Source organism: Manis pentadactyla, chromosome 3 (assembly GCF_030020395.1).
Source record: "Manis pentadactyla isolate mManPen7 chromosome 3, mManPen7.hap1, whole genome shotgun sequence".
NCBI classification, from domain to species: domain Eukaryota; kingdom Metazoa; phylum Chordata; class Mammalia; order Pholidota; family Manidae; genus Manis; species Manis pentadactyla.
Window position 1 is genome coordinate 220,335,704 of NC_080021.1, and position 14,295 is coordinate 220,349,998.

At 56.6% G+C, this 14,295-nt stretch overlaps 1 protein-coding gene across 3 annotated transcripts in view; it reads left to right on the plus strand.

Moving 5' to 3' along the window:
• The window catches only part of QSOX2 (quiescin sulfhydryl oxidase 2), a 30,223-nt gene that overhangs the window by 8,340 nt on the left and 7,588 nt on the right, over positions 1-14,295 (plus strand). For all 3 annotated transcript variants that reach the window (XR_008996710.1, XM_036901533.2, XM_057499245.1), the window contains exons 2-10: positions 4,176-4,276; positions 5,812-5,860; positions 6,519-6,624; positions 6,773-6,863; positions 8,190-8,335; positions 9,658-9,792; positions 10,040-10,169; positions 12,137-12,259; positions 13,351-13,501. Coding sequence is in view for 2 of the 3 variants with exons in the window: in XM_036901533.2 (XP_036757428.2) it covers positions 4,176-4,276; positions 5,812-5,860; positions 6,519-6,624; positions 6,773-6,863; positions 8,190-8,335; positions 9,658-9,792; positions 10,040-10,169; positions 12,137-12,259; positions 13,351-13,501 (1,032 nt within the window). In the remaining variant the exon portion in view is untranslated. The remainder of the gene's footprint in view (positions 1-4,175; positions 4,277-5,811; positions 5,861-6,518; positions 6,625-6,772; positions 6,864-8,189; positions 8,336-9,657; positions 9,793-10,039; positions 10,170-12,136; positions 12,260-13,350; positions 13,502-14,295) is intronic.

Sequence of the window (14,295 nt, forward strand, 5' to 3'; positions counted from 1 at the left end):
GGTGATGTGTGGCTGCCCCACATGGTGATCAGCCAGAAAGCAGGGCTCGAGGTAGTGTGGCGTGAGGGGCATGAGGAAGGAAGGGCATCCTGTGCTTTCCTGGTCACCATCTGGGAGACAAAGGATGACTGCTCCGGGCTGGGGAAGCCTGGTGGCAGGGTGAGGGGCAGAGACCAGGACCCCCTCGCTTGTCCATGGGGACTTTGAGCTCCGTTTCCTCACATTTACAGTGGGAACTGACAGTCACAGCACAGGCTTGGGCGCAAAACTTGAATAGGGTAAGGTAGACCGAGTGCTTTTAAACACTGAGTCCTGAACACGGAGCGGGGGGCCGTGTCAGCTGTCCTCGCAGAGCAGACAGCTCTGTGGCGGTGAATGGCAGATGACCCTCTGAGTGGGAAGTGAGAGCCCCCTTGGCGTCCCCACATTCTGTCCTGTGAGGCAGGGCCCACAGTTGAATGGAGAGAAGGCATAAACCTCACTGGGAATACTGGGATAATGTGTTTTTTCAAAGAATTGATTTTCTCTGTGTTGAAGATGGCAAAATGTCACATAGATGCCTTGAAAAAGTTTAATGAAGTGGTGGTTTATACCACTGTGGCTGTGCAGTGGTCTAGGGGAGTGGGGGTCTGTGCTGCAGCTGTGGAGGCACCCTGAATGTGAGGACAGATTACTTGGGAGGGAGCAGTTGAGGGACGATGTTCTGGTGAGACTCAGCGCTGGTAACAGTGCTGGTTAAGCAGCCGCCGTTGCTGACACATGCACGCCTGCGTACCACGGTAGACCAGTCTGGGAGCCACGGGCTGGGAGCCACAGGCTGGCTCTGACCCTTGCACAGACTCCTCACCCTGCTGTCTTGCAGTGTCACCAGGCAGCTCCCCCGGTAGGCAGCTTGGTAAGAAAGCTCTGTAAATTGCTTTGTAAATTCACTTTAATTTGGAGACAAGACTGGTGGGGAGCTTCTCTCCTATTGTAACTACCCCAGCAGGGGATCAAGGCGGACCTGTCTAAGGAAGCAACATTTCTGTTGAAATTGATGAAGAAAGCAGCCAAGAATAGGTCAGAAGAGTGTTCTTCCCACGGAAGGGTGGGTGCAAAGGTCCTGGGGTAGGCATGCACCCAGACCTGCCCACGGCAGTACACAGGGAGGGCCGTCTGTTGGCAGGTCTAGAGGATACACACAACGCAATCATACCTCCAGACACCTGTGCCTTGCTGAGGACTGGGCACCTCCAAGGCCCCTCCACCTGGGTTAGGATTTCAGGAGTCATATTAAATCCTGATTTGAATGTTTACCCTCTTGCTGTGAAATAACAATAGACGGGAACTATCGACAGATGTTTGGGCCTCCAGGAATGTGAAGTCTCCCTGGAAAGTCAGAGCCATGCGGAAAATCAGTGGCATGGTGGGTTTGGTGGAGGTTGGAAGCCCGGGCCACAGACTCCATCCTGTGTGCACTCAGAGCCGGGCATGTGGTGGTGGGGATGTCACCCAAGCTGACTGGGAGGCAGAGGCATGGTGGCTGTGTTCGGGTTTCAAGGCTGATGCACCAGGCCAGCCACAGCTCCTGCCAGGCTGTGGGAAAGCAGCACCTCCTGTTCTCAGGGCCGCGTGAGATTCAGCAGGGAGAAGAGGCTGTTATGCGGGCTCGATTCTGCCTGGCGTTGCTCACCCGCAGCACGGGGCGCAATCGGAGTCTGTTCTGCCTCTGCTGTCAGAGCCTGGGTACACCAGGGACCCCGGGAAGGTGGAGCCCGTGGCCAGCAGTGTGCACGTGCTTCATACACAAGCCCCACTAGTACCTCGGAGGTCAGCATCTTTTAACTTACTTTGTAAGACATTAAGAAAAATCTGAAAAGCAAGAAAGTAAGACCAAGTCCTACCATGAAAACCAAATGTCCTTTCGTGTTTCCTGCCCATCTTTCTGGGTTGACTTGATCATTTCACCAGGATTATGTTGCACGTGCCATGTTCTCTCTTGGCACGGTGCTTCACTTCCTTATATACTCGTTCTGGGCAGTGGGGTCCTTTTTTTTTTAAGTATGAAATGAAAGTGTGTCATGGAAATTCCCAATAAACAAACCCTGTGTTTGAAGGCAGCCAGGGAAGACATAGCAAAAACGAGATGCCTGGGAGATGAACAGACGAGGGGCCAGGGTGGCTGGCTAGGAAGGGGGTCCGGGCCCAATGCGGGAGCCCCCGCGGCACTGTGCTGCCTTGGCACTCGGGCCATCTGCGCACTCGCCGGGTGAAGCGTTAGCTGCTCCTCCTCGGTGCTGTGCAGTCTGAGCCTCCAGGAAAACGTGGCCTGTGGTTCCGGAGGGTCCGTGATTTTTTCCATCCATTTAAAACGACCTGGGGCACCTGCCCCAGTTGCCTGAGGCTGGTGATGGAGCAGTATTTGGTCATTGGTTGTGAAAAACATAGCTTTGGGTTTTTTACTTATCCTTCATCTTACACTGATATTGCTAAGTATTTTTTATAATTACAAGGATTTCAAGCAGAAGTGGTATATCAGGTGGAAAAACAGGAATTACTGAATTACTAAATATACAGGCCTTCATATCTGTATAGCATCTAGTGACAGGTCAGTATTTTCTCTCTCCTCCTAGGCATGTTGATATAACTTCTGAAATTTTATGGCCAGTACTCAGAGAAAATTCCTCTTACATGATTTTAATCAGATAACTCGTCTAGACCTGTGGTGTTGAAACTCAAGGCAGCCTCATCAATGGCAGGGACAGACAGCTGTGAGGTCCCACTCAGAAGTCACCTAGCTCCGGAGGAGGTGAGCAGGACCCACCCTGTCCTCCAGGCGACGTCTGGCCCGGGCGGGTCCTACGCTGTGTCTCTGCAGAGGCCACCGAGTCTGCCCTGCCTCCTTAGGCTGTCCCCCTGCAGGGCAATGAGCCAGAATCGTGACCTAGAGGAAAGGGGCGCATGTTCTGAAGACAGAGCCTCCCTAGCCACCATCAGAGGCTGTTAGGAAACCATGCCTTTGCAACTGGCGACAGCAGGGTGGGTCAGCCACTGACCTGCCCTGTGTGGTCATGCCGGGGCCCCCACGAGTGAGGTTCCTGGTGCAGAAGCACCTGCGTAAGTGAAGTGGGGGTGAAGTGCTGCCCACATGGCTGTGGCCCTCAGGAATTAGTGTGCATGTGTGGCCCGTATGAAGGGAGGCGACCCCTGGCCACCCCCTCCTGGTGGAAGTACACTGCCTGGGGAGTCGTTGCCCCAGAAGAACCGGATGCAAGGCTAGATCTAGGAACATAAGTTACAGAAAGTGCAGGGGCAGGGGTGCAGCCAGCAAAATCCAGACAGTGGGCGGCCGTGGGACACAGCCCGAGCTCTGAGTGAGAGAGCGAGGGCGGGGCCTGGGAGCCAGTGAGAAGCCGCACCTGCCCGCTGCACCAAAGGGGCCTTTGGGGCCCGATTCCAACGAGGGAAGCGAAGATGAGACGGGGATTTGAGCGCTGACTGGGTATCTGTATCCGCCGGAGCTGCCTGGGGTTCGGGTGAAGTGCGGCTCCGCCTGGGCTGGTGGCCGCTGCTGAGGTGAGGGGCGCATGGGGGTGACAGCGGGATCTCCATTTCATTCGTGCTGCAAATTCTCCATAGGAAAATTTCAAAGATAGGAGAAAGTATGTATTTACAAGTGCTCCTTTTCTACTCCCAGGAATGGCAAGTGCCAGAGGGTTTGTGGGAGGCGTCTGGGAATCAGACCCCACTTGCCAGGCGTTTTGGCACAGCAGTGTCTGACTTGGAAGGCCAGCAGTCGGACGCTACTGGCGCTTACTCTCTGAGCGCACGGGAATGGTCTGGCCGAACAGCGCAGGTCTCGCTTGATTCAGTGGCAAATGCTCACTTGGTGGCCTGACAGAAGGCCCACCCACTGCCCACAGCGCCTGTCAGCAGTGCTTTCATCTATCAGGAAGTCGCTCAGTTAGGAGACGTGGCCCGGAGCTGCGGCGGGTTGCAGTTCGGCAGAAATCGGCTGCTGTGTTATCCTCAGTGATGGCAGGCGGACGTCTTGTTCCCCTTCCCAAGTTGACCCAGGAATGCCCTGGGCACAGGCCTCAGCTCACGCTGAAGGGGGGCGGGGCTGAAGGCTCGCGGGGACGCTGGCCTGGGGTGGGTGGCCCGGGGCCCACTGACGCCGCGTCTCTGCTTTTCAGACTGGGCTGCTGCCATCCGCGTCGCCGTCCTGGACTGCGCGGAAGAAAGAAACCATGAGGTGTGCCGCGCCTATGACGTCCACTTCTACCCCACCTTCCGGGTGAGCACCCTGCTGCCTGTCTGGGTGGGCCCCTGACACACTCTGCACCTCCTGTTCTCCTGGGTAGAATCGACCACACGATGTAATTCCTGTGTTGGTAGCATTTGGGCCACGCATCTGGACACTGAGTAGGAATTTCTGTTTGCAGAGGGTCACCTCTCGTTCCAGGTTGTGTCGACACGTTCCCTGTCGGGTTGTGTCGGTCACTGTGTGCTGTACACACAGCCCCACTCATGCCCAGCGAGGTCCAGAGCGGAGTGAGGCCTGCTTGGAGGCTGGGGATGGCCTGGGGCTGCTGTGAGCGCCCCACAGCCCTGCAGCTGGGTGACCATGGGCCTGGGTGCCCGCCTGGCAGACAGGCTGGGGCTCGTTTCTTCCAGTAGGGGGCAGGGCCAAGCTGGAGCCGCTGAAGGTCTGGAGAGCCACAGGAGGGGCGGTCTGTGCAGAGTGGGTGCGGGAGCCACTTGCTGACTAGAACAGGCAGCGCCCGGCAGTCATCTCAGGAAGCTGCGCGAGCCCCACTGCTTTCAGCCCTGCAGCCGGGCGCTCCGTGAGGCAGCGTCAGGCGCTTTCCCTGCTGCTCACGGGCTGGCTGTGGCCTGGTAGCCCGCCTGCTGCCGCCGCCTCACCGGGGTGACCCTTCTCTCGAGTCCTGTGTCACTTGTCCTTTGCTTTCTTGCCCAGGGCTGTACCACACTGAATGGGCCCCCGCCTCACAGTAACTTCACGCATGTGGTGTGAGTGGTGAGCTGCTGAAGCCCCCGCTGTGGCTGTGGCTGCTGTCTGTTGGTTTCTGTGGCCGAATGACACCCCCTTGTGTGTGGCAGCATGGACACTGTCCCCTCTCCTGCTGGACACTCGGGCTGGTCCAGGCGTCAGCTGCTGTGAACACTCACATGTGTCTCCTGTGGCACGGGCCCCCTCTGGCCCAGGCTGGCTGCAGGTGGAGCACATTCGCTGGTGGCTAGCAATGGCGTGGCTTGCGTCTCAGGTCCTGTGAGCCACCCTGTCTGGGAAATGCCTATCCACGTCTTTTGCCCTTTCTGCCCTGGGGTAGTTTGTGCTGTGTTGCTTTACGGAAGACCCATGTGTGTGCCAGCCTGCGTGTCAGCTCTCGGTACTGCGAGTACCGTCACTCAGCGGGAGCTGTCTTTGCACTGTCACTAGTGTCTTAATAACAGGAACCCATTTCCTCTGCTCAGAGCCCCTCCCCAGGAGCCTTCTCAGGCCATCAGGATGCATACTTAATGCCATCTGCTGCACTTCCTGCCCCGCCAGGTTGTCCTGCTTCTGGCCCTGTTGGGTCAGAAAGTGTGGATAACAGAATTCTGATGGGTACTGACCACCCACTCATTCTGGTAGGAAACACTAATATCCACAGACCTGCCTAGAAACGTGATTCCTCATCAGTTAATGGAGGACATGGACTAAAGCTCTGTCTTTAAGATGCTGATCATTTCTTTGCTTAAAGATTAAACATTTGCGCAGACACCACATAAGACTGTTTCTTATTTGTTGTGTGTTTTTCCTCTTAGTACTTTAAAGCATTTACAAAGGACTTTACAAGTGGAGAAAATTTTAAAGGTAAGGACAGAAGCGTGTATTTTACCTTTTTTGGATTCAGCTAATAAACCTGTGAAAATAAATGGTTTCAGGAGACTGGACTTCCCCCCTGGTTGGGCCTGTCCCCCCAGGTCATGGCGCATGTGCACCACCTCAGGCCTGCCTGCCTTTCCTGGAAGGGCTCAAACTTCCATCATTCCAGCAAGAATGTTCTTTTGTGCTTTGCCTTCCTTGGCAAATATGCTGGCTCCTTTTTTTTAAGCAACTTTTTTACTGAAAAAAATGTTTAGAGATGTGCACGAACCTCATGTGCATGTCGGTTGATGAGTGTTTATGACTAGGCCCACGCTGGTGGCCGGGGCCTGGATTGGGCTCCAGAACCAACCAGTCTGCCTGCAGGTGGCGCCACTGTGCCTGTTCTGAACCTGGTGAGGGTGGGATGCTGTGGGTCTGGCCTGTCTCCACCCTGTGTTATCCACCCCTGCCACCATGTGTCCCCATGGCCCGTTCATCCCTGCATTCACCTCCCTGTGTCTCCTGCCCTGTGACTTCACTGCCATCTGTACCATGCACTGTCACTGGGACTCCCGAGTGGCTCTGCGTGCCCCTGCCGGGCCCTGGGGTGGGGTGGGCACTCCACGGGGAAAGCGTGGCTGTGACCGTGGCATGCTTCCCACAGGGCCCGATAGAGAGCTGCAGACAGTGAGGCAGACGATGATTGACTTCCTGCAGAACCACACTGGCAGCGACAGGCCTCCCGCGTGCCCGCCTTTGGGCCCCGCCTGGTGCGTTGCTCTGTTAAGCAAGGGCCATGTTACAAGTTAAATGTGATTTTGTAAAATACATATTTTCATTAAGTGATACGGGTGCTGGCATACAGAGGCCAGCTCACTGCTTCTGAAAGCACTAACGGCCTCTTTGTTCTCTGAAAAGGCCTGGAGACCTCCTGTCCCTCTTTGACAACCGTGCCGGCCGTTACGTGGCGATCCTAGTTGAAAGCAACGGCTCCTACATCGGGCGTGAGGTACTGTGTGTGCGTCTCTTCCAGCCCCAGAGCTGGGAACGGCTTCTGCCGGACGTGTGGGCTCTCGTTCACGCCACGCCCGCAGGTGGCGTTTTTCGGCGGTTTGCCAGTTTTCAGGAAGGCTGTTGCAAGCTGTGCCTCCTGGGGTGAGGCGAGTGGCCTGGGGAGGCCCCTGGAGACCGGTTTCAGGCCTCTCGTCTTCCCTGGAGGTCCTCTATTTCTGTGCCGTGGAGTCGTGTTCTGTGGCCGTTTCCCACGCTGTGCCCTGAGGCCTTGCCTTCAGCACAGTCTCAGCCGGATCCAGGCCCCAGGTCCCGGGCGCGTGGCGGGAATGCTGTGATGCCAAGGGGAACACTCGCCCAGGGAGCCGAGCGCTCAGTACCACGCTGCCTGCCTTCTCCTCTGCTCCCGCCTCCGACTGTTTTCCGCAGTCTGTGGCTCTGGACAGGAAGGCAGGGGACGGTGTCCTCCCAGTGGGAACTTTGAGTTCGGTGGCAACACGCCGCCTTCTCTGCGCTGACCAGGACTCTGGGTGGGGCCTGGGGACCATGGGCAGCTGCCCAGGGTTCTCCAGGGAGCCCTGCCATGCTAAGCTGAGTCTCTTGCTTGCACTGTGGACACCGCCTCACACACACAGCCTACACAGAGACTGCTCTGCAGGGCAGGAGGCTCACCTGTTCCCAGGAGAGCTCTGCAGCTGGGCTGGTGCAGTCAGTTGACAAGCACCCACTTTCAGGATGTGCCTGGAGCCGGCACCATCTAAAGGGTGGCGAGAGAAGCAGGTTCTCCACCTGACAGTGCTGGGGGCCTGGGCGGGCCCTGTGGGTTGCCCTTCCCACTGTGACCCTATCCCTGAGCCTTAGCCTGAGCAGAAGTGGAAGCAGCCCGCAGCCTGCCGGCCTGTCAGCTGACCGGGGCCGTGTGCTATTTGGGGATGCTGTTAGCCCCCAAGGCAGGGCCCGTGCCTCTTCGTGGATGGCTGTGTGAACCCAGGGAAGCCCAGGGCTGGGGTGTGGCCCTGCGGATGTGGACGGTGCAAATGCACTCGTCCAATGAGTGTCCGTCTGTGGGCAACATGCTGGCTTACGAGCTCGGCAAACAAGGTTTTCTTTGGCCGTCTGGATGATTGCTCAGTGAGGCCGCGGTTTCTGCCTGTGGCACGTGTCTCAGTTGCCTTAAACTATAGGAAAAATTGAGATGTAGATGATGGTCTGGCTTGCAGAGGAAAGAAATGCAGCAGGCAGTTCCTGCGGGCAGCTGCTCGCGTATCTTGCCTGAGATGCTGCCATCCAGGAGCAGGTGACACACTGTTTTCTCACTGTCCAGGTGATTTTGGACCTGATTCCGTATGAGAACATCGTGGTGAAGAGAGTGCTGGACACGGATAAGGCCTTTCTGGAGAGACTCGGTGTTTCTTCTGTTCCTTCCTGTTACTTGATTCACCCAAATGGGTCACATGGATTAATTAACGTGTAAGTGTAGTTTGGCTTGAGGAATGTTTGCAACACCTGGTAGGATCTGGCACCCCCAAGTGTGGGAGCCATTCTGGGCTGGATGTCAGCACCGGGATCGAGCCCCCCTTTCTCCCAAGTTAGCGGTGGGCCAGTCCTGCCGCATTCCGCTCTCCAAATGCCACGTGCCTCTGCACCGAGGACCTGTGTGCCCATGACGTAAACCCCACCAAGAAGTTACAACTTGAATAGAAGTTAGGAAAGGCGGGAGAGGAGAGGGCGTGGCATCCTATGGCATCTGCCCTGGTCCCAGCCTCCTTACGGAGAAGGCCCACCCTGCACTGGGCCCCGACCTCCTGCCTGCAAGCGCCGAGCCCTCTTAGCCTGTGTCTGCTCAGCAGGTCTGTGATTCACTGCGCGGGACACAGCAGTGGGAGGGCAGGATGTGCTTCCTCCCTCCCGGGGCTTTGATTTCAGCTTCTGGAAAACCTGCCTGGGGCACACAGGGCGCCCACCCAGAAGCCTCAGCCATGCTGCAGTTCTTAGATGCATTTCTGCTGCTGAAGGCCTCGGCGCTCAGGCTGAGCGGGTGAGCAGGCCTCCGTGGAGTAGGCTTATCTGGCGAGGCGCCCAGCGATGGAGCGGTAGGTGGCGCACCTGGCCCAGCCTGTAGCAAATAGAACTTTCCTGAACATGCTGCCATTTAGTATCCCAGAAGTGCCCCTTTTATATTAAAAGTGTCCTCTGGGTAACTTAGCAAAAGCAGTGTTGATTTCTTTATGAAAAACACGTGGCTGCCTTCTCCTTGGAGAATGAAAATATGCTCTGGGTGCTTTTGATGACCCCTGGGCTACATTGGAAGCACTTAGTAGTGGCCTCTACACATCCACAGACTTCCCCCCTCTGATCGAGGGGCCCCACAGCAGCACCTGGGTGAGCTGACCAAGACTGTCAGGAGCTGGGATGTGCCCTTTGCCCCCATCCCTCATCCCGATTTCCAGATATCCTGCTCGGAGCTGGCAGACTGGGCGAGGGCTCATAGGCATCTTAAAAACTACAGAGCTGCCTGGTACTCGCAGATGCTCAAGCCCACTTCACAAACGGTCCTAATGTTCCCCCTTAGTCCACCTGTGACTTTGGCCATCTGTGGGTTTGTCTTCTTGGGAGGCCCAGGCTTTGCCACCCCCTGCCCCCTGCCCACAGTGCCTGTAGTAAATGCCTAAAGAGCAAGCAGGCTGGGAGGCCAAGTACCTTCCCTGCAGTGCGCAGGGAGCGCTATCCCCACCCTGGTGACAGGGAGGCGTGGGGTTTAGACACCTGCCTTGCCCTGCCCTCTCTCGCAGTGGGAAGCCTCTCCGGTCATTTTTCTCCTCTTATCTGAAGTCATTGCCGGATGTGAGGAAAAAGTCACTTTTGTTGCCTGGAAAGCCGAATGCAGAGGAACATCCTGAAGTTGTGGTTTGGAGAGAATTTGACAGGCAAGTGCCCCTCGGGGTGTGAGCTGCCCGGGCCATGGCTGCGTGTGCGGGCCCCGGGCGGAGAGGCCGGGCAGCAGGGCCTTTGGCAGGTGGGCTTCACTGGGAGACCCCTGGTCACTCCCGGCTGTCCGGGAATTGTGGGTATTGCCTCCCTGTAAGGAGCAGGGTCCCTCTGGGGTGGGAGTGAGGAAAGGGGGGCTCACATACAGGAAAGCTTGTTCTCACCTGACCTTGTATTTACCACCAGGTCGAAACTGTACACGGCAGACCTCGAGTCAGGGCTGCACTACCTCCTGAGGGTGGAGCTGGCCGCCCACCAGTCCCTGGCCGGGGCCGCGCTGAAGACACTCAAGGACTTTGTGACTGTCCTCGCCAAGGTACGCGGGCAGCCAGCCTGTGCAGCGGGAGGCCCGGCTCCCCCGAGCGGTGCTCAGTGCCCCGATCTGTGGGGACGAGGCCAGCCTGGCAGGCTGCATGCTCTTTTCTCTGAGCTGGTCAGCCTGCACTGGGCTCCCTCGGCCACGGTTTACCAGGTGCCCACTGTGCCTCACTCCAGTCTCAGCACTGGGGTGTGATGGGCTCCAAGTCACCCAAAGGGGGACGTCTGAGGTGCTGCGGCTAGAGCGGGGGCACAGGGAGGAGCGTGACCAGGTTTGAACTGAAGGGGGCTCTTGCCGAGGGCTGAAGGTCAGGGTCAGGGGCGAGTGTGGTGGAGAAGGAGAGGCTCCAGATGCCTCGGTCTTTGGCCTGAACAGCTGGTGGGGCGGGAAGGGCATGTGTGGGGCAGAGCTGTGGGGCAGGTTGGCCTCAGGGAGGCCATCAGGAGGGCCCTGCGGCTGCCCCTGGCTGCACTGTCTGGGCCCTTGTGGGCTGGGCCGGGTGGACCGGCATATCCACCTATAGTGGTGGCTGCCTGTTGGTGGCTTGTCTGTGAGCTGAAGTGCAGAGATGAGGGGCTGGCGGGTCGTGTTCTTGCCCAGAACTGTCACATTGGGCAGAGCAGTGGGAAGCAGGCAGCCATCCCTCCTCCCTGGGTGCACTGAGCCCTTGTCCAGGGGTCTGCTCTCTGACCTCCAGGACAGCCCAGCCCCTGGGCTCGCCCCCACCTGCCAGTCACAGGGACCTGGGAGCAGTGCCCTGTTCTCCCACTGGCCTCCACTGGCTCCTCTGCTGGCCATGGAAGTCTGTGCCTCTGGTGCCACCAGTTACACCACGGGACCTGAACTCCTCGGTCTTACCTGACAGGCAGAGAGGCCTGACTAGAATTCTCTTCTCTTACTCAGCCTAAGGGTCCTGGTACAGTGACTTGTAATCAGCACTCTGTGTAGTCAGTTAGCTTATTCAGTACAACTTGAAAAAAATGGAGATAGAAAGTATGTTTAAAGGGGTAATGAGATGCACATGTTCCAAATAGATAACTACAAGGGGCTTGGACAGGGGTTTATGCTCTCGTGCCGTGCCGAGTTCAGACATCGCCGGCTCTCCCAGCCCCTGAAGACCCCCTGCTGGCCTGTCCACCTCCAGGCCCAGCTGTGGGCCGCCCCTGCGCTTGTGGGCCAGACTCCAGGAAACCGGGGATGAGCTTTCCCTCTCCTTGCACGGCTCTTACTTTTCACACTTTATTTCAATTGATGTAACTTGGGAGGTTTTAAGCCAGGATGGTCATGAATTATTGTTAATTTTTCTAAAGTCTACTTAAAAGCTAGTAAAAAGAAATGTTGTTAAATCGGCAATGTACTTTGTAACCTCTGTAGGAAAAAAAAGATCTTGCAGAGTTGGAAATGCAGTGTCTGCCGCAGCCGTTTGATTAGCACTGTCGTGAGCCCTCCCACTGCAGCGCCGGGCCCGAGCCAGGGGCTTCTAGCCACCTGCTGCCGCCGGCTGCTCAGCTGCCGTAGTGCACATGGACCCTTAGCCGACAGCGGCTTGCACACTGTCGCCTGCAAACCGTGGTGGTGTGCCCGCCTTTTCCGAATAATTACACACAGGCAGCAAAGGCAGGTGGGAGGACCATAAATTACCACAAGGAACGTGGGATTAGTAAGTAGGCCCTTGACAATGTGGTAAAATAAGGTGCATTGTGGCCCTGTCCCCTTCATTGTGCAACGGCTACCTGGCCTGAAGATGAGTTGCGGGCACAGGGTCCCCGCACAGCTGTTGGCCAGAATCCCACCCGCAGAGCACCGCCTATGTTCTGGTTAAAGCCCTGCACTGATGGCAGACGGTCCTCTCACGGGCCCGATGGGCCTGTGCAAGGCAGCCCTGCTGGCCTCGGCCTGGAGAGCGCCTCGCAGGGCAGCCTCCTTCCCTGGCCGTGTCTGAATGTGGCTCCCTGCTTGCCCAGCTGTTCCCCGGGAGGCCGCCCGTCAGGAGGCTGCTGGAAACGCTGCAGGAGTGGCTGGCCAGCCTTCCCCTGGACAGGATCCCCTACAATGCCGTCCTCGACCTGGTCAACAACAAGATGCGGGTGAGCCCAGCCTTCCCAGGGGCGGTTGTCCTCCAGCTCACCTGTGTGTGTTCCACCTGCCAGGGGCCCAGACACAGCATGTGGGAGATTGGGAGCTGCCCGTGGCTGTGGCAGCTCGCTCACCTCGGGGCGCTTCCTCATTTCTCCCCATTATGCCTCGTGACTTTGCCCCTGTTGCCATGACGACGTGATGGTCTCTCTGCTCTGTGGTGCGGTCACTGCCCCATCGAGTCCTGTGTCTAAGGGCAGCTCACCGGTAATGTTTAGTAATAGCCTGTCCTAGGGGAACTAGGTGTTTCTAAGCAGCATAGGTCGCCCTGGGGCTTCTAAAAATTTTAGTAGACTCTTGTAAATTTCACACCTAAAAAACTAGTAAAAATTATGGGTCAGTAAAAACCTGGAAGTGCTGCTGGAGCAGCCACACTGGCCAGGCGAGGGTCTCAGAGCCCCAGCGTCCCTTACCTGGGGCCTAGTGTCTGCAGCCACCCAGGGTGTAGTGACTTGGAGTGAGCCAATGTCCTCCAGGCCCTGTGTGTGTGACACTTAAGACTCGACTGTCCCGAGCCTGGCACTGGGCCATCTGCCGGGGCGCTCAGAGCAGCCCGGATGGCCCACAGGGGGTCCTGGGCAGTGGGCTCCCAAGCTGTAAGGGCCACACAAGGCCATCAGCTTGGTGCTCATGAGGGGAAGCACCTTACTCATCTGGGTGAGAAGAGTAAAACAGTTGAGCTGCTTTTTTAATTAGTCTTCTGTGAATTTCATTATAGCTAATTCTGTTGCAAAAGGAACGGTGGATGTCTTCTATGCTAATGGTGCTAATTTGTAGACAGATAAACTCTTCTCTTCTTCCCCCCCAACGAACTGGAGAAGGACAGGCCACATTTCCACATTTTGAGAAGTCCTTTAGTGAAGTAGAGACCTTTTTCTCTTGGTTGTTTGCTATTGAATTTAAATTTACACGTGGTGGCGTGTTGACAGGTTTTCATAAATGTATTTGCTGTGTGACCACCACTCAGGCAGGATAGAAGACATCAGCAGATATTCTCAATTTCAGCAAGTCAGTTATCTCTTACTCTTTTTTTTTCCCCCAGATTTCTGGAATATTCCTTATGAATCACATAACATGGGTTGGATGTCAAGGAAGCCAACCAGAACTGCGGGGCTACACGTGTTCTCTCTGGAAACTGTTCCACACTTTAACCGTTCAAGCCGGGACCCACCCAGAAGCGCTGGATGGCACAGGTAAGCCGTCACCACCTGGTCCCCGTCAAGTCCGCCACACCGGTGCCAAGTGCCGTCAGACGCACAGGCAGAGGCTCGCTTTGCTGTATATAAGGCAACATGTCGTCAGGAAAGGATGTGGACCAGGAATTCCTCTGCAGGGTACACACCTCTTTTTTGCTATTAAAAATACGAGAATAAGTTGGACATAATTGGAGGGGTGTCATCGTTATCATTGCTTAACAAGTTACCCGAAAACTCTGCAGCTTAAAGCAACACACACTCGTTGTCTCTCAGCACTGGTGCGCCAGGGACCCGCTGTGCCCGACCAGGCCTCTGCTCTGGGCCTCTCACGAGCCTGCGGGCAGGATCGGCCGGGGGGGTCTCATCTAAAGGTGGAACTTGGAAAAGAACCCCCCACCACCACACTCACTCCCAGTGGGTCACAGATTCAGGTCCCTGCTGGCTGGTGGCCGGAGGCCACTCTGGGGTTGTCGCCCTGTGGCTTCTCCGCAGGCAGCTCACACTTGGGCGGCTGGATTCATCAGAGCAAGCTGGTGAGGGAGGCGCCCTTCTCGGTGGGACACCTGTCCTTCCGCCGTGTTCTGCTCGGCAGACAGGAGCCACTAGGCCCGTCCTGCTTGTGACAGAATTGTCATGTTTTAGGTCTTACACACGTCCCCAAAAAACTTGTTGCGTCTTTCATCCATGTCGGACTTGGTGTGCACCTGCTTCCCGGGTTCAGCAGGCCGTGGCAGCCAGGGGGACGATTGCTGCCCTTTAGCTATTGTTTTTTAAATCTTTCAAGTTCACTA